The sequence below is a fragment of the Brassica napus genome, chromosome A5, assembly GCF_020379485.1.
Source record: "Brassica napus cultivar Da-Ae chromosome A5, Da-Ae, whole genome shotgun sequence".
NCBI lineage: Eukaryota > Viridiplantae > Streptophyta > Magnoliopsida > Brassicales > Brassicaceae > Brassica > Brassica napus.
In genome coordinates, this window is record NC_063438.1 from 25,582,524 (window position 1) to 25,599,679 (window position 17,156).

The 17,156-nt window shown below is 39.1% G+C and overlaps 5 protein-coding genes across 6 annotated transcripts; 3 read left to right on the forward strand and 2 right to left on the reverse strand.

Moving 5' to 3' along the window:
- The first annotated feature begins 949 nt into the window (after nucleotides 1-949).
- Nucleotides 950-4,649, forward strand: LOC106452619 (galacturonokinase). Of its 2 annotated transcripts, none has more exons than XM_013894777.3 (13): nucleotides 950-1,149; nucleotides 1,299-1,484; nucleotides 1,802-1,845; nucleotides 2,282-2,411; nucleotides 2,603-2,668; nucleotides 2,838-2,917; nucleotides 3,041-3,140; nucleotides 3,301-3,458; nucleotides 3,579-3,619; nucleotides 3,715-3,743; nucleotides 3,827-3,896; nucleotides 3,999-4,088; nucleotides 4,212-4,649. In XM_013894777.3, exons 1-13 carry the CDS (start codon nucleotides 1,126-1,128, stop codon nucleotides 4,454-4,456), a joined length of 1,263 nt encoding a protein of 420 aa, XP_013750231.2. In that variant the 5' UTR covers nucleotides 950-1,125; the 3' UTR covers nucleotides 4,457-4,649. The 2 variants fall into 2 exon arrangements, with proteins under 2 accessions (XP_013750231.2, XP_013750232.2); XM_013894778.3 differs by having other exon boundaries at nucleotides 3,307-3,458.
- A 1,725-nt stretch (nucleotides 4,650-6,374) lies between these two features.
- Nucleotides 6,375-8,179, reverse strand: LOC106452616 (inactive protein RESTRICTED TEV MOVEMENT 2-like). The gene is made up of 2 exons (XM_013894775.3): nucleotides 7,942-8,179; nucleotides 6,375-7,847 (listed from the first exon to the last, which is right to left on the reverse strand). The coding sequence occupies exons 1-2, from the start codon at nucleotides 8,069-8,071 to the stop codon at nucleotides 6,451-6,453; spliced, it is 1,527 nt and encodes a 508-aa protein (XP_013750229.2). The 5' UTR covers nucleotides 8,072-8,179; the 3' UTR covers nucleotides 6,375-6,450.
- Nucleotides 8,180-8,449: 270 nt separating this feature from the next.
- Nucleotides 8,450-10,612, forward strand: LOC106452620 (ABC transporter I family member 6, chloroplastic). Its single transcript, XM_013894780.3, has 6 exons — nucleotides 8,450-8,908; nucleotides 8,985-9,035; nucleotides 9,112-9,333; nucleotides 9,459-9,581; nucleotides 9,969-10,145; nucleotides 10,282-10,612. The coding sequence occupies exons 1-6, from the start codon at nucleotides 8,555-8,557 to the stop codon at nucleotides 10,363-10,365; spliced, it is 1,011 nt and encodes a 336-aa protein (XP_013750234.2). The 5' UTR covers nucleotides 8,450-8,554; the 3' UTR covers nucleotides 10,366-10,612.
- A 123-nt stretch (nucleotides 10,613-10,735) lies between these two features.
- LOC106452615 (calcium-dependent protein kinase 2) lies at nucleotides 10,736-14,466 on the forward strand. The gene is made up of 7 exons (XM_022719826.2): nucleotides 10,736-12,248; nucleotides 12,676-12,819; nucleotides 12,915-13,067; nucleotides 13,226-13,341; nucleotides 13,444-13,611; nucleotides 13,720-13,944; nucleotides 14,118-14,466. The coding sequence occupies exons 1-7, from the start codon at nucleotides 11,300-11,302 to the stop codon at nucleotides 14,229-14,231; spliced, it is 1,869 nt and encodes a 622-aa protein (XP_022575547.2). The 5' UTR covers nucleotides 10,736-11,299; the 3' UTR covers nucleotides 14,232-14,466.
- On the reverse strand, nucleotides 14,454-16,081 carry LOC106452618 (ultraviolet-B receptor UVR8-like). Its single transcript, XM_048779985.1, has 2 exons — nucleotides 15,487-16,081; nucleotides 14,454-15,403 (listed from the first exon to the last, which is right to left on the reverse strand). The coding sequence occupies exons 1-2, from the start codon at nucleotides 16,000-16,002 to the stop codon at nucleotides 14,624-14,626; spliced, it is 1,296 nt and encodes a 431-aa protein (XP_048635942.1). The 5' UTR covers nucleotides 16,003-16,081; the 3' UTR covers nucleotides 14,454-14,623.
- Between the last annotated feature and the right edge of the window lie 1,075 nt (nucleotides 16,082-17,156).

Consider the following 17,156-nt stretch of genomic DNA (forward strand, 5'->3'; position numbering starts at 1 on the left):
TTAAAAATGAATCAAGTAATCAGTGTGTGATCCTTCTGAAAAATAGATATATGGGGGATTTGGATCCGGACAGTGATTTCACAGATCTGGATAATGAAATTTTAAGTGTCCGCAATGGCAGAGGTAGAAACAAAATCTACCGGGGTCAAAATAATATTAATATAAAACTATTGGAAGATTTACAACAATCGAGTGGGTCAAACTATTAAAGATAAACCAAGTAATCAGTGTGTGATCGTTCTGAAAAATAGATATGTGGGGAATTTGGATCCGGACAGTGATTTCACAGATCTGGATAGTGAAATTTTAAGTGTCCGCAATGGCGGAGGTAGAAACAAAATCTACCGGGGTCAAAATAATATTAATATAAAACTATTGGAAGATTTACAACAATCGAGTGGGTCAAACTATTAAAGATGAACCAAGTAATCAGTGTGTGATTGTTCTGAAAAATAGATATATGGGGGATTTGGATCCGAACAGTGATTTCACAGATTTGGATAGTGAAATTTTAAGTGTCTGCAATGGCGGAGGTAGAAACAAAATCTACCGGAATCAAAATGATATTAATATAAAATTATTGAAAAATTTACAACAATCGAGTGGGTCAAACTATTAAAGATAAATCAAGTAATCAGTGTGTGATTACAGTTATATGCCTATACTCAATAAATTTTTAGAATTGACATGGATCAGATGACCTACGTGGTTCTTTGTTAGCTCCGCCACTGAATATCTGCAGAGTTTTTATCTGAATTTTCTAACTCTAGATATCCGCAGACTCAAATCTAAATCTGAATAACATTTTTATGGATTTGATATATCTAGATATTCTAAAATATCTCGGATATCCGATCCGTCTCACCCTGCATTGCCGACGTAGAAAATTAGCATAGTTCAAAAATGTATCTTACTAACGAAGGAAGAGTGAAGACTTACCAAACACCACCAAAAGTATATAATTAGACGTGTTACCAAACACCTCCCTATTTGGTAATCTTCCTCTATCGACGGTCACTCCCACATCTCGTCTCTCCCTCCACCCTTCTTCTTCGTCTCTCCTTCATCCCATACGAGAGAATCAAAAACATCACCAGATCTCAATCTGCGAAAAGCTTCACGACAATGTCTTGGCCTACGGAATCCGAGGTAAAAAACTTCCTCTCTATTCCCATTCATTCTGTGGATCGTCTGCGAACAATTCCATTAGATTACGTGTGGAGCTCAATGCGTATTCTGTGGATTGTGATTCTTGAAACTCTCTATGTTAATCTATTGCGATCGTTCGTTTTCTCCAGTTAACTGCCATTAAAGAGGCAGTGTCCAAGATGACCGGGAGAGACACAGAGGAAGTTCGCGTGGTGGTAGCGCCTTATCGTATATGTCCTCTGGGAGCTCACATTGATCACCAGGGTGGAGCTGTATCGGCTATGACGATTAATAAAGGGATCCTTCTTGGTTTTGTTCCATCGGGCGATACTCAGGTTTGTAATGCTTCTTAGTTATGACTTATGATGATTCTTTATGTGTGTGTTTAGTATAGTCCTTTGCGTTTCTTTATAAGCGCCATTCTATTTCGGGGATGAAATCTAATGCAGTTATTCTTAAGTAGCATTCATTGTTCTGGACGTGGTTCATTTCTAGAGTAGATAGGAGAACCTCGAAATGAATGTGGTCTACAGAGATGAGGGTGACTTAAGATATATATTGCTGAATGTGGAGATTTCCTTGTGCATGTGTGTTCGAATTGAGCCTTGAAGTCTTTTGTGACATTTATTCTATTTCGAATATATATATGCAGGTCCAGTTGCGTTCTGCACAATTTGAAGGAGAAGTATGTTTCAGGTGTGCATGTCTTTCTGGATCTCTCTCATATTGTCATTATTGGTTCAGGGTTCAGACATGCATAAGCTGCTTACTAAGCCACATACTATCGTAGAAGCCTATTTCGATCTTTCCAGTGTTACACTATATCTCATTCTAGTATGAGTAGTAGTAACTCATTTTTCACTCAAGTCTTCTACCAGATTCAACCTTTTCGTTTCACGCATCTTCCCCTAGTGATGACAGGGAAAAAATATCAGTTCTGGAAAAAGCTTGGATTGCATGTTTTGCTCCCTAGTTTCTGTCTCATGCATTCTTTATGCTATAGCGTTTCCTACATCTACTTCTGTTGTGTTATTTAATGGATTTCAATTGTGTACTCGTTGTGGTGGGTAAAGAATTGCAGATCATCTATGCATAATTCTTATAGCTTTTTTTTTTGTTTCCAAAATTATAGAGTAGATGAAATCCAGCACCCAGTAGGCCTAGCAAATAAAAATGGTGCACCAAAGGATCAAAGCATCTGGGGCACTTATGCCAGAGGAGCGCTTTATGCGTTACAGACGAGCAATAAGAATGTCAAACAGGTTTGGTTTTCCGCTTACAACTGTAGAAAAAGTTGACCATTAAAGGGAAATGAGAGTTAGCAATGTGATCTTCTGGTTTCCACATTCACCCTTTTATGGTTGCCATGCTTTTCCATCATAGTTTACAGAAATGTATTTAAATGAAAAGATACTTGAATGTGTTTTTTAAGTAATTGTTTTGATATTTGAAGGGCATTGTTGGCTGCATCAGTGGCTCGGATGGGCTAGATAGTTCTGGGCTTAGTTCATCAGCTGCTGTAAGTAACTAAAACCCGCCGGCTTTCGTACAGCATGATTTTCTCTGGAAAGGCAGTTTTCCTGTTTTGTACTCCGTAAATGCTTTTAGCATATGAGGAACAGTGTTTACTTCTCAGCGTTTTAAAATGAATCTTGTAAATTACTTTTTGATCACCAGAAATATGACAGGTTGGTGTGGCATACCTGCTAGCTTTAGAGAATGCCAACGAATTGACCGTATCCGCAACAGAAAATATCGAATATGACAGGTGAATTTAGTTCATTGTAACTAAGAAGCTCATCTTTATTGTTTCATGAGCAGTTGCCTATCTATAAACTAGTGCTGCAAAAGTGAAAATTGGTCGACTTACATGTGATTGATTCCACTGCAGGCTTATTGAGAATGGGTATCTGGGTCTGCGGAATGGAATTTTGGATCAATCAGCTATTTTGCTATCGAGTTATGGGTGTCTAACATACATGGACTGCAAGGTAAAATTTCCTCATGAAGCTTGCTTACATGGTAAAACCAAAACTGTTATATAGGGGCAGTTTAAGCTCACATGGGAAGTGTCCAGAGAAACACAAATGTTGCTGCCTAGCGTTTTTATTTTATTTGAGAAACTGTCATCTCAGAAGAACAGTTTGAAAGATGCAGACTATGGACCACAAGCTCATACAGGGTCCTGAACTGGAGAAACCATTCAGGATATTGTTAGCATTCTCAGGCCTGAGGCAGGCATTGACCACCAACCCAGGATATAACCTGCGAGTTGCTGAATGCCAAGAAGCTGCGAAAGTTCTCTTGACGTATGCGCAAATCTACTTAATTCACACTTTCTGCATAATCGACTTCTTTATATTACACTTGTGCTTGTGATACTCATTCCTTTGCATCAAAATTTTTTCTTGATTTTATTTTCTCTTCAGTGCATCTGGGAACAGCGAGCTGGAACCTACCTTGTGCAACGGTAAAAACACTTTTGAGTTTGGATTTATATCTCTTATTCGTTACATGCTCATAAGATTTTTTTTGTTGCCATCTCTTTATCGTGCCACTGAACAGTTGAGCATGCGGTCTATGAAGCTCACAAGGTAAGATAACAATATTAGTAAATCAGGTTCCACCTATACCAGGTCTATAAATATATGTAATGTGGTCTTACTTACTCGTGCAGCATGAGCTGAAACCGGTTTTAGCTAGAAGAGCGGAGCATTACTTCTCGGAAAACATGCGGGTTACTAAAGGCAAATGCTCTTGAATTCTTTTGTAGAAGTCTCGTTGTGTGCATAAATGATTCATTGAGCTCTTTATGATGGCTTGATGGACTTTGTGTACTGAAATTTCAGGATTGGAAGCGTGGGCTACAGGCAATCTTGAAGAATTTGGAAAGCTTATTTCAGCGTCTGGCTTGAGCTCTATTGAGAATTACGAATGCGGTACACTCTCTCTCTACTTCCTTTGTCTCCCAATGCTGACATATCTCAAAGTGAAAACAGATGACAAGTCTGCTTTCAGAGACATTACATTCTCTCTTTTTTAAAATGTGAGTTTTGGTGAAGGTGCGGAGCCACTGATTCAGCTATACAAGATTCTACTGAAGGCACCTGGTGTATATGGAGCACGGTTCAGTGGTGCAGGCTTCAGGGGATGTTGTCTAGCCTTTGTGGATGCAGAAACAGCTGAGGAAGCTGCTTCATATGTGAAGGATGAATATGAAAAGGCCCAACCAGAGTTTGCCAAGAAACTGAATGGAGGTAAACCTGTTCTCATCTGTGAAGCAGGTGACTCTGCTCGTGTTCTCTGATCAAACTCGAAGTTTTGTTCCCATAAGTGCTCTATTATGCTTGTTGATTCTTGTTTGTGCATCTCCTTTTTTGATTCTCTCTTTGAGATTCTCTGGTCTCTTTGGTCAGTGTTATAGAAATGGAGGACTGATTGATACGTTTCAGTTGTTACCAACAATTTGACAATTCATAATGTAAATCATTTGTCTTTTTTTTTTTGGGGTTTCTTCAAGTTCTCGAATTGAAAGAGCCTTACCCTTTAAACTAAAACTAGATTTTGACCCACGCTTTCAAAGCGCGGATTTATTTTTGTTTTTTTTTTCAATTGACAAATATTTAGTAAATGTCACATTTTCATATATTTGTGTTTTATTTTATAAAAGATTTAAAAATTTTATCTTTATTTATCGTTAGAGGTGGGCGTTCGGGTACCCGTTCGGGTTCGGATCGGGTATTTCGGATTTTCGGGTATTTTGGTATAGAGGTGTAGAACCCGTTCGGGTATTTCTGTACTTCGGGTCGGGTTCGGGTATTTTTAGTTCGGATTCGGTTATTTCGGATCGGGTTCGGATATTTAGATTTTGATAAAAAAAATTAAAATTTTCATATCTCAAGTTTCTTGTATTTAAAAATATAACTTTCAGTTAACTAATTTTTTATTTTTAATAGATTGAATGGTTAACAGATTTGGACATAACATTTTAAAACTAAAAAGACATTAATTTAGTTATTTTTCAAAAAAAATTGGATGTAACTTTTTGTTAATTTTTGAAATAAAAAACTTGACATGCATTTTAAGTGAGTAGCAAATCATTTTTCCGTAATTGTATGTATATCATATGAACTTAAAGTATGTGTAGTATCAATATAAATATTTTATATAAAATAAGAGATGTAAACTAAAAATATAAGGTTAATTATACATATGTTCGGTTATCTTCGGATATCCATTCGGGTTCGGGTATTATCCGTTCGGGTTCGGGTATCCAATCTCTTCTTATTCAATACCCGTTCGGGTATTTTGCTACTTCGGTTCGGATTTCGGTTCGGGTTTTTCGGATCGGGTTCGGGTGCCACTTCGGATATCGGGTAAAGTGCCCACCCCTATTTATCGTATTTCATTTTAAATGACTATTTATGTTTAAAAAAATAAACTTTATTTTTTTTAATGAATTAAGTTGGTATAACTCTGATAAATTAATTTTATCATGGGGTTAATATTTTAATTAAAAAATTATATACTTTTAATAAAGATTTATCTTTTTCAATAAAAAAATTTAATTATTTTTATGAATGCTTAAATTATATTAAGAAAAGAAAAAAATAATAATTAAGAATAGTTGAAAAAAAATATTTTGACTTGGACTCAATGGCCCAAAGGAAAAAAGAAGTGAGAATTGAATCTGATTTTTTAATAGGCCCAAATGGCCCAAGAGAGATTTGATTTGGGCTGGATTCAAAAATAATGATCCAATATAGATTTGTTATTAATATTACTTAATTGCCCTTAATGAAACATGCAATGTTAGTGAAGGAAATATGCCCCTAAGGTAATTATGACAATAGGATCCTGCTTTAATAGTATAGATGTTTTCCAAGGGACGATTAAAATAAATAACTAACTCAAAGGCTAGCGACGTGGTTAATCACTGTCGGATGATAATATACTAGATAGTTCTTTTTTATATATATCGCAAAATAAAATCAAATACTTTTAGCCAGTAAAAGAAGAATTACATTTTCATATATACATACATGTAACCCGTACAGAGGCTTTTTAGTGTCCATGCTTTTGAATCCTTCTCTTCCTATTTTTGTTTTTCAATGTTATTACTACGAGAAGAGAAGACCATGATTGTAATCGGTTATTAACATTAGTGTCCCTAGCTAGTATATTTTCTTGGTTTATTGATCTAAAGATTTTACCCAAACAAAAGATGCTGGTTGAAAAGTTATTACCAGTTATTATTCTGTAATATTATAGCCCATTATTCTTCTTTGGAACATAAAAAATCTAAAAGAACATTTTTACAAGTGGTACAAAGAGGCAAGCACCAAACACCATAATCACAAGAGAAGCTACTCCAACATTGACCAAAGATGTGTCATATTTGTGACTCTCTTCTTTCTCCAGTTTGCTTCCTTCTGCTGCAGGAGGATCCATTTTGGTCTCCTTCTGTCCTTGGACTAGTAATGGTACTGTATCTGATCCAGAGCTCTTTTCGACCATCTTCTCTTTATCTTCACCTCCTATCGTTGATTCTTTCTTCACAGGACCTCCTGAATCTACCTTGTTGGGCTCCACAACTTGAGGATTATCTTTCAGATCTCCTGTTTCTTTGACTAAATTGGCTTCTTCAATCTTCTTTTCTCTCCCTCCCTCTTGAATCTCTCCGTTCCTTACCTTGTCTCCAACCATCTTCTCATCATTCTTGGCTATCACGTTTCCATGAACATTCAGTGATGTTCTTTCAACTCTCTCTTTCGTTTTATGCTCAGGCTTTGACTGGTTCAACGCAGAAATTTCCTTTTCTGATCTTCTTGCCTCATCACCAACGCCTGGTTTTGTGTGTTTCTCCTCTCTCTTCTGTCCCAAGCCAGTCTTTCTTTCCTCTTTCAGCTTCTGACCTATTTCACCATTTCCTTTTCTCTCAATTACTTTTTCTGCTTTAGCATGTACCTTCTGTTCCGAGCTACCACCAATGGCTGGCAGTTTAGTAACTCCTTCCGCCTTCACCTTCTGTTCAGTCTTTCTCTCAATCACTTTCTCTTCTTGTGCAGGTACCTTGGCTTTCACGCTACCACCAACGGTCGGTCTACCTCTAGCCTCTTCGTCCTTTACCTTCTGTACAGTCTTTTGACGACTCATTTGAGGAATCTCCTTTTTCTCAACCACCTTCTCTTGTTTCGTATGTTCCTTACGACCCAAGCTAGGGCTCGCTTCTCCCTCTTTCACTTTCTGTTCTGTCTTGACACGATTTGCTGCTGGCACCTCTCTCTTACCCTCAACAACTGATTTATACGTTTTTGGTTCTTCCTTTTTCTCCCTTGGAGCAGCTTTCTCTTGACTTGTCCCCACTTGATTCTCCTTGTCCGAAAGTCTACTTCGTCTCACGCTACTCACATCAGGACCAGTCCCTCTATTACCCTCGTGATTAGGCCTCTGTACAGTCTTCCCCTTATCATGTACCACCTTTCCCGCTTTCTCACTTTCCGCAATCACCGGAAACTCGATCGTCAAGAGGCCATGTGAGAAGGAGGTGTTCAGTTTCGTCATATCACATGACTCAGGGACACGGTAAACTTCACTAAAACGAGCTCTTGTCTGAGTAGAGAGCGGTCGCTGGCCTTCAATATTGATAGTCCGTGCCCTCTCATCTTTCGTGATTTTTATCTGGTCCATATAAAACCCTGTCGACTCCACAAAACCAACAAGAAGTTTAGAAAAACATTATTAACTAAAGCTTGTGTCTCAAGAAAAAGAAAAGAATGAGAAAAAACAGACCAGGAAGATTGACATTGAGGAACATGGAAGATTCTAAGGTGCTCCACTGAGCTCTTGGCTTGAAGTTGCTCACCGTGGGAGCCAACGGTGGTGGGTGACGGCCACCACCAGGTCTTGGCCTCCTCAACATTTGATATATATGTCCGTCAATATATATCAGAGAAAGAAATGGAAATTAATTAAATAAACTGTGTTTGAACTTTGAAGGATATATCTATGGGACCCTATCTCTATGTGTATATATGAGAGATACTTATGGAGGAGTCATGGGAGGTTTTGAGATCAGGGTTTAGGTTTAGGATTGCTTTAGGGTATTGACTTTGTCTCTTACTTCGTACAAAGGTCTCATTCTCATTATCATTCATAAAAACGTTTTCTTTTGCTACAAGGAAAGCATATAAGCGTTAGGTTATTATCTCTTCAAGGGTTAAAAAGACGCGCGTCGACATGAAGTGACGTCGTTTTACTCTTTTTTAAATCTAGTGGCCTACGTGGCATTGAGCACATGATGAAATTAGATTCCCTTGACCTAACCACCGTTCAATCATAACTCCATCATCACTCACCACCGGATAACTTCCGTCGTCTTCCGCCGCAGTCTCTCTCTCTCTCCATGGCCGGCGTTAATCTACAGCTCCGTCACTCCGTTACTCAATTGTTTCCATCAATTTCTTCTTCTCCTCCTCGTCCTCCTCAACGATTCCAGCTCGGAACGTCACCTTCTCGTGTTCTCTTCTGTAACCTCCGAGCTAACTCCGCCGCCGCACCACCCCTGCGAACCACTCGCCGCTCAGATATTATAGCCGCGTCTTCCGTCGGTTCTCCCACCTCGTCAGATTCGGTGGTGGGAGACCGAGATGAATTGGGAAAGATCCCTTTGCTTGAGGTCAAGGATCTGAGAGCTGTGATTGTTGAATCGAGGCAGGAGATACTAAAAGGCGTCAACTTGGTTGTTTACGAAGGAGAGGTACGCATCAATAAGTAAAACTTGAACAATTCTATTTTGCATCTCATTGATTGTAGAAAGATATGTCATCTCATAGATACACGCAGTGATGGGGAAGAATGGTTCAGGGAAGAGTACATTCTCTAAGGTGAGCATTTCGACTCTTTATCTTAACATTGCTGCATAGTGTTGTTTGTTCTCTCAGCAAGCTTTATTCGTTGTAGGTTCTTGTTGGTCATCCTGATTATGAAGTGACGGGAGGGAGTATTGTATTTAAAGGGCAGAATCTGCTTGATATGGAGCCTGAGGAAAGATCTCTTGCCGGTCTATTCATGAGTTTCCAGTCCCCGGTTGAGATCCCTGGTGTTAGCAATATGGATTTCTTGAATATGGCATTTAATGCTCGTAAAAGAAAGCTCGGTCAGCCAGAGCTTGATCCAATCCAGGTCCGTTGACGAGTTATTCAAATAAGGAGTTACTTTGAATTCTTTCTTATATCCCTTGCCAGCACTGTTTAATTGTGAATATGTTCTGTCTTAATCTCTTACGGTGTATAACATGGCTCGTGCAGTTCTACAGCCACTTGGTATCAAAACTTGAAGTTGTGAATATGAAGACCGATTTTCTCAACCGAAATGTCAATGAAGGGTTTAGCGGTGGTGAAAGGAAACGTAATGAGATTCTACAGTTAGCGGTATTGCTCCAACCCCCCTTATTTATCAGTTTCCACAAGCACCCGTTTATGATAGAAAAAAATGTTGTAACCAAAGGTAGTTGGAATACTGTGCTTGTTCCATAAACATGAATAATTAGGATATTTGGGTAGATTTGCCTAAGTAGGTACATGTTGTTTCTATACCGAGAAAGTAGAAATTGCTAGAGCAGTAAGGATCTATTATCAGTATTTGCCTGCAGAGTTAGCTGAAAAGATTCAGGCTTCTCAAGGACTCTTCAATAAAAACTTGGCATCTCCTTATATTTCCTTGTAACTGAAATATCTGCAAGTAGTGGAGACATGTCTATATTGTTTATTTTAAATGTTGAGTATTGTTTGGTAACTGTGTCTTCACTGTCCTTGCAGGTCCTCGGAGCCGAGCTGGCTATACTGGACGAGATAGATTCAGGGTTGGATGTTGATGCTCTTCAAGATGTGGCAAAGGCGGTGAATGGGCTTTTGACACCAAAAAACTCTGTTCTGATGATAACTCACTATCAACGCCTACTTGACTACATCAAACCAACTCTCATACACATCATGGTGAGTATTGTTGCCAAACTAGCCTTCTTTACTGGTCGACAAAGATCATATGGCCACGGTTTCTTTTGCCAAAAACACAAGATTTACTTTGGATTATTGTTTGTATCTGTGGCTCATGTATGTTATTCGGTTTCAGGAGAATGGACGAATCATAAAAACAGGAGACAAGTCCTTGGCAAAATTACTGGAAAAAGAAGGCTACAAAGCCATATCCGGTTAGTTATGGCAGATCATAGACAACCTCTCTTCCTTCTTGGAGAGACCAGAGTGTTTTTGTGGCAAAGATGATATGTGGGAAGGACTGCAATCTTTGACTGGTAAGACTTTTTTGGCTTCATTGGTTTGCATGACAAACTGTTGTATTTGGAGTTTTTTTTTTTGTCAGTCTTGTTTATGAACAGTTCTTCCATACTGTTTTGTAACTAACAAATAAAAATTTCAGTTAAAAGTAACTCCATTATGTTCTAGTGATGGTGTTAACAATGTTATGATTATGTTATTAAACTGGTGGTTACATTAAGAAAGATTGACATTAATTAAAATTAGTTTTGATTATTCATATCGCCTGCTGACCCTAGGAGCGAGTGGGTACTACAAAAATAATTAATTTCAGACAATGAGACCGCAAAGCTCGCTGGTGAATTTAAGCCAAACTCATTGGATCATCTCCTTCTTCAATCATCTTCTTCTCCACGATTGACTTTGTTATTCAAAGATTACAAATCCTTGAGGTTTTATGCAAACGTATTGCTATTAACCCATTTTCATCAAACAAAAAAATTGTTCTTTTATTTTCCATCGTCCCAGATCTTAATTGTCAAACCATTTCCGTTTTCTGGATTTTGTCCTTTGAATTTTCGATTTTTCACATCACCCTTCTGAAAAAGCTGGGATTTTTTTTTTTCTTTGGCTTATTGATTGTGTTCTTGTGGAAGACTTTCTTTCTTTCTTTGCATTCAGTCTAGCGACCATTGTCGTTGGAGAAGAGAACCCAAGTATTAGATTATGAAAGATTTGACTTTTCACTGTCTCTGATCATTTGAAAATGAGATCAGATCATTATGTGTTTCTTTTGATCAGATCGGTGATGTGGAAAGCTTGAAATGCGATTTTTCATCTGGAGAAAGTTGATTTAGGATCATTATAAGTTAGAGATGGGTAATGTTTGTGTAGGACCAAACCTTTCTGGAAACGGTTTCTTGCAAACTGTTTCAGCTGCTTTGTGGAAGCCACGGATCGGAGCTGAGCAAGCTTCTTCTTCCCATGGCAATGCACAACAAGTTCCCAAAGAAGCAGCTGCAGAAGTTTCCAAGGAAGCAGTACCTGATCAAGTCCAGAATAAACCCCCTGAGCAAGTCACTATGCCTAATCCTAGCTCCATTCCCGAAGCTGAAACCAAACCCAAACCCGAACCTGAAGAAGCCAAGCAGGAAGTTGTTGTGCAGGTGGAGACATCAACAAAGCCTGAACCAAAGCCTGAACCCAAACCCGAGCCAACAAAACCAGAAACAAAGCCTGAAACCAATCCGGAGACAAAACCTGATCCCAACAAGCCTAAGCATATGAGGAGAGTGTCCAGCGCAGGGCTCAGAACCGAGTCAGTGTTACAGAGGAAGACCGAAAACTTCAAAGAGTTCTACTCACTGGGGAGGAAACTCGGACAAGGGCAGTTTGGGACAACCTTCTTATGCCTCGAGAAAGGCACCGGGAACGAGTACGCGTGCAAGTCCATCTCCAAGAGGAAGCTTTTAACAGACGAGGACGTGGAAGACGTGAGAAGAGAGATTCAGATAATGCACCACTTGGCTGGTCATCCGAACGTTATATCCATCAAAGGAGCTTATGAGGATGTTGTGGCGGTTCATCTTGTGATGGAGTTGTGTTCTGGTGGCGAGCTTTTCGATAGGATTATTCAGCGTGGACATTATACTGAGAGGAAAGCCGCTGAGCTGGCGAGAACTATTGTTGGGGTTTTGGAGACTTGTCACTCTCTTGGTGTCATGCATAGAGACCTCAAGCCTGAGAATTTTCTGTTTGTTAGTAGAGAGGAAGATTCTTTACTGAAAACGATCGACTTTGGACTCTCAATGTTCTTTAAACCAGGTTTGACTCTTTTGTAGTTACTTTTGTCTTTGATCATCAGATTTACACAATGTTCAAGAAATAGTTAGACGGTAGCTAGACGTGCCTAGCTATTAAAGGCTGACTAGGTATTATAAACTTTAGATTTAATTAGTAAACTATTTTGATGAACTATACAAAAAGCCAAATCGAACAAATTTGTGAACTTACACTAATTATAATGCTACTTGATTTAATCTATTTACACCAATTTAGATTGAATTATATCAACATTTTAACCGATTTTAACTGCGTAAGTCAGATTTTAAGTAAATTGTTTCGGGTATGACTGATTTTTCGCCTAGGCGGGCACCTAGTAGCCGCGTAGAGCGATTTTTAGAACATTATATTTACAAGACATCTGTGTTTGAGTTTGGAACTTATTAGTCTCCTTTTCAAAATTTTGCAGATGAGGTTTTTACAGATGTTGTTGGTAGTCCATATTATGTAGCTCCAGAAGTTCTTAGAAAGCGTTATGGTCCCGAATCAGATGTGTGGAGTGCTGGTGTCATTGTTTACATTTTGTTAAGTGGAGTGCCTCCTTTCTGGGCCGGTAAGAGTGACGGTTGCATCATTTTAAGATTCAAAGATCTGTTTTGTTTTCATACTAGCCTCTGAAACAAGTGTTGTTACCATTGTCATGGACAGAAACCGAACAAGGTATATTCGAACAGGTCCTTCATGGAGATCTTGACTTCTCATCTGATCCTTGGCCAAGCATCTCTGATGGCGCAAAAGACTTGGTTCAGAAAATGCTTGTAAGAGACCCCAAGCGAAGACTAACTGCACATCAAGTATTATGTAAGTCATTTAACCAAATGTTCAAGAAATCGCTAGGCCGATTTTTAGAACACTGTTTAGAACACTGTTTAAGTCTGATTGATTATGAGCATAAAACTTTTTTCTGGTATATGTAGTTGATTTTCCAAATACATTGTTGTGTTTTCGACTTTGAACAGGTCATCCATGGGTTCAAATTGACGGTGTGGCTCCAGATAAACCTCTGGACTCTGCTGTTTTGAGCCGTATGAAGCAATTTTCTGCCATGAACAAGTTCAAGAAAATGGCTCTTAGAGTAAGCTTCCTTCTTTCTAATGCTAAACAAGATCGAAAAAAAAGAGAGAAAAATCAGAAGATAGAATAAAAAAATTTCCTCCATTTTTCAACTCGTTTGTAGGTCATAGCAGAGAGCTTATCTGAAGAAGAAATAGCCGGTTTGAAAGAAATGTTCAAGATGATTGACGCAGACAATAGTGGTCAGATAACTTTCGAAGAACTGAAAGCAGGACTAAAACGAGTTGGTGCCAATCTCAAAGAGTCAGAGATTCTTGACCTTATGCAAGCTGTAAGTCTTTTAATTGGTTCAATCATTCTGTATGTTCTGGTTAATAGTTTCATGGTTTTGCTTGGGATTTTGGAGTAATCTTGTGTGTTGTTTCTCTTTTTTATTCAGGCTGATGTGGACAACAGCGGAACGATAGACTACAAAGAGTTCATTGCCGCAACATTGCATCTAAACAAAATAGAGAAAGAGGACCATTTGTTCGCTGCCTTCTCGTACTTTGACAAGGACGGGAGCGGATTTATCACCCCGGACGAGCTTCAACATGCTTGTGAGGAGTTTGGTGTTGAAGATGCCCGCATTGAAGAAATGATGCGTGATGTTGATCAAGACAAGGTAAAAGCTCCTTCTTACACCTTCTCATCTCATCCTACACTGCATTAACTTCTCAGCAATAAGGAAACCACATTCTTAAGATCTTTGGGAGTGATGATGTTGAAATCTCTTTTGGTTGATTGATTGATTGGTGGCCTATCACTTCTTTTTAAACACTGAATCATTGGTTACAGGATGGAAGAATAGACTACAACGAGTTTGTGGCGATGATGCAGAAAGGGAGCATCATGGGAGGACCTATGAAGATGGGTTTAGAGAAGAGCATTAGCATATCTCTGAAACACTAGCTTTCAGACACAAACCCCAAACACCAAGATATATTTATAAATGATGATGATGATTGTGTTTCTTTTTCTCAATATTGTGATGAGATTTTGTTATTATTAGACTGGTTTAGGCAGATCATTTTTCTGTACTGTGTAACTTCTATGCATATACACATAGTTCTTTGTTTCTGTCTGTAACTTTTGGCTACTGTGAGAGAAGAGAACTCTACTACAATCACAATGTGCATTGAAGACACCTCTTATATTCAGCCACATTGGCAAAAGATACAAACAAATGTATGATAAACGAACTCACTTGGTGTTGGTGATCATGTTTTTGATTTAATTCTCTTTTTCTTTTCCATGTCTCTCAGCTCTTACAAAAATGAACCTTCTTTATTCATAACATTAATCTATACACAATCAGACACTAAGATGAGGCTGTGATCAAAGCCAGCAACTGCTTGAAGAACACAACCCTCAACATCTTCCAGCAACATTGGTTCAGGTTCATCAACCGAGCTTCCTAAACCGAGCCTACCACTCCTTCCGCATCCCCAAACCCAAGCTTCTCCTTTCTCAGTTACACACAAGGAATGCACACGCCCTGCTGATACAGAAGCTGGAGTCTCCCCATCAAAACCCTCCACTTCTCTTGGCAGCTCTTCTGGCTTTCCCCTACCAAGCTGCTGGCTCCGGTTCCAACCCCATGATGAGACAACCCTCCTTGTGTTGGAGGAATCTGACTCAACATTGCAGATAGCTAGAGAATGACCAAGACCAGCTGCTACTGAAACCGGAGACCCGGTTATATCAACAGGTGACATTCCTAGGTCCTGCTTATTCCTACGACCCAGCTGACCATACACATTGCTCCCGGAGCTCAAAAGAGTACCATCACGACAAAGGACTAAAGAATGATCAGACCCGCACGCAATATCTTCCACCTTCACACCACGCAACTCTTCCACCAAACGAGGCTCCCAAGCTATAGGCATGTTGCTCTCCTTCCTCATAGCTTCCGCAACTTTCTTCTCAGCTGCCTCCTCACCATACCCACTTGCAAGTGAATCAAGAGGAGACGCCTCAAGAGGAAGTCCAACATTCCCTACTCTCCCATCAGCTACATAACCCCACCCAAACACTTTACCATCAGCACTAAGAGCAAGCACATGCCCCCAACCTAATGACACCTGTCAAAAACCGAACCTAAATCAAAAAGATTCCATTTTTAAAACCCAAAACGTTGTTAATTTCCTTTTTTTTTAATCCAAACCTTAACGATGTGTTCTTGACATAAAGCTTCAACCTTTGAAGGAACCAGAGCTTCAACGATACCTTTCCCAAGCCCAAGCTGTCCTCTTTTCGATCTTCCCCAAACCCACAAAGACCCATCATCTCCAACCGCGGTTGAAACAACTCCAGACGCAAACGCTCTTCGGACTCTCACATTCTCTAGACCTTCCACTCTCTTCGCTAGACTTTTCGAGTCTCTACCGATTCGGCCGAGCTGGCCTTCCTCGTTGCGACCCCAAGCCCAAATCTCGCCGTTGGAGGTGACTGCGAGGGAGTGGTAGTGTCCGGCGGATATGAACGAGACGTCGGAAGGCATATCGGAAACTTGAGTTGGCTCGTAAGCGTCGAGGCCCATTCCCGTGCCTGGTAGCCCCAAAGCGCCGTGGCTTCCATCGCCGAAGCTCATGACTTTGCTACTTCTCTCGCCAACAATGGTCGTGAACCATCGTCGTCTCCCGAAATTGGAAAGTTTCGCGATCGACCATAGTCGCACCATTTCACCTTTTGAGAAATTGAAGCCAAAGGAGAAAGAAACAAAAGTAATTTTGAAATTTGATTTAGTTAACAAAAAGAAATAGTATCTGTTCCATAGTTGTGGGTAGGGATGTTAAAACGGGCTACCCGAACCCGTTTAAACCATGCCCGTTTATAACCATGCCCGTCTAAAGCCCGTGAACACATGCCTGTTTAACCAGCAAACCCGTTTAAGCCCGTTAACCGTGAGCCCGTTTAACATGGAGATGCCCGTTTAGGCCCGTGAGCCCGCTTATTTTTTTTCCAACTACAGTGTAATTAACTTTAAAATACAGATTTGTTTTTTTTTTGCCATGTAAATCATATTTAAATCTGAAGAAACTGTTTTATGTAATAATTTTATCTCTGTTTTAATTATTTATTTTACGTAATGTTATTGTTTCTTTCTTTTTTAGTTATCTTAATATGTAATAAACCTGATTTATGTCTAATACATATTTAAAATCTGCAAGTACATAAAATCTGAAACTTAGAAAGTGAAAGACTACACAGAGAATCTGAAACATAAAGTTTACTTTATAAAAAAACTGAACCATAGAAAAACAAGATAGAAACCAACTTCATCCTCCTCCTTTAATCTCAAACCAACCTCTTTCTCCATCTTCTTGTTATCTGAAAATATGTCAACCAAAACAAATCTCAATCAGCATATGTAGCCGATCATATAAGACACTGAAGACATGTGCATAACTGATTATCAATGTTCATTCAGACAAGGCATACACTAACAAACTAACGTGGAAGACACAAGTCATCTCTCTAGTAACGACTACTGGTGACATAACGCCTTTGTATCAAATCTTAAGACAGTAAACATAAAAACAAACAAACATGTTGTTCCAAATAACCGAGTAAGTAACAGTCAAGGACTCAAGGTTACCTCTTCACTGTCTCATGCGTTTGAATCTTCTGACCTTGAACTTTCTACTCTTGAGCTGCTCACTGTTTTTCTGACATCTTCAGTGGCAATCTCATCAGTATCTTGGACGGTACCTACAATTTAAAATGCAAGTTAATCCAAGAATCATTTAACTATAAATATGTTTGTGTAAAATTTTAAAACTACCTTCAAATTCTGCAAATCCTCTAAGCCAATTGCGAGCACAAAGCAAAGCT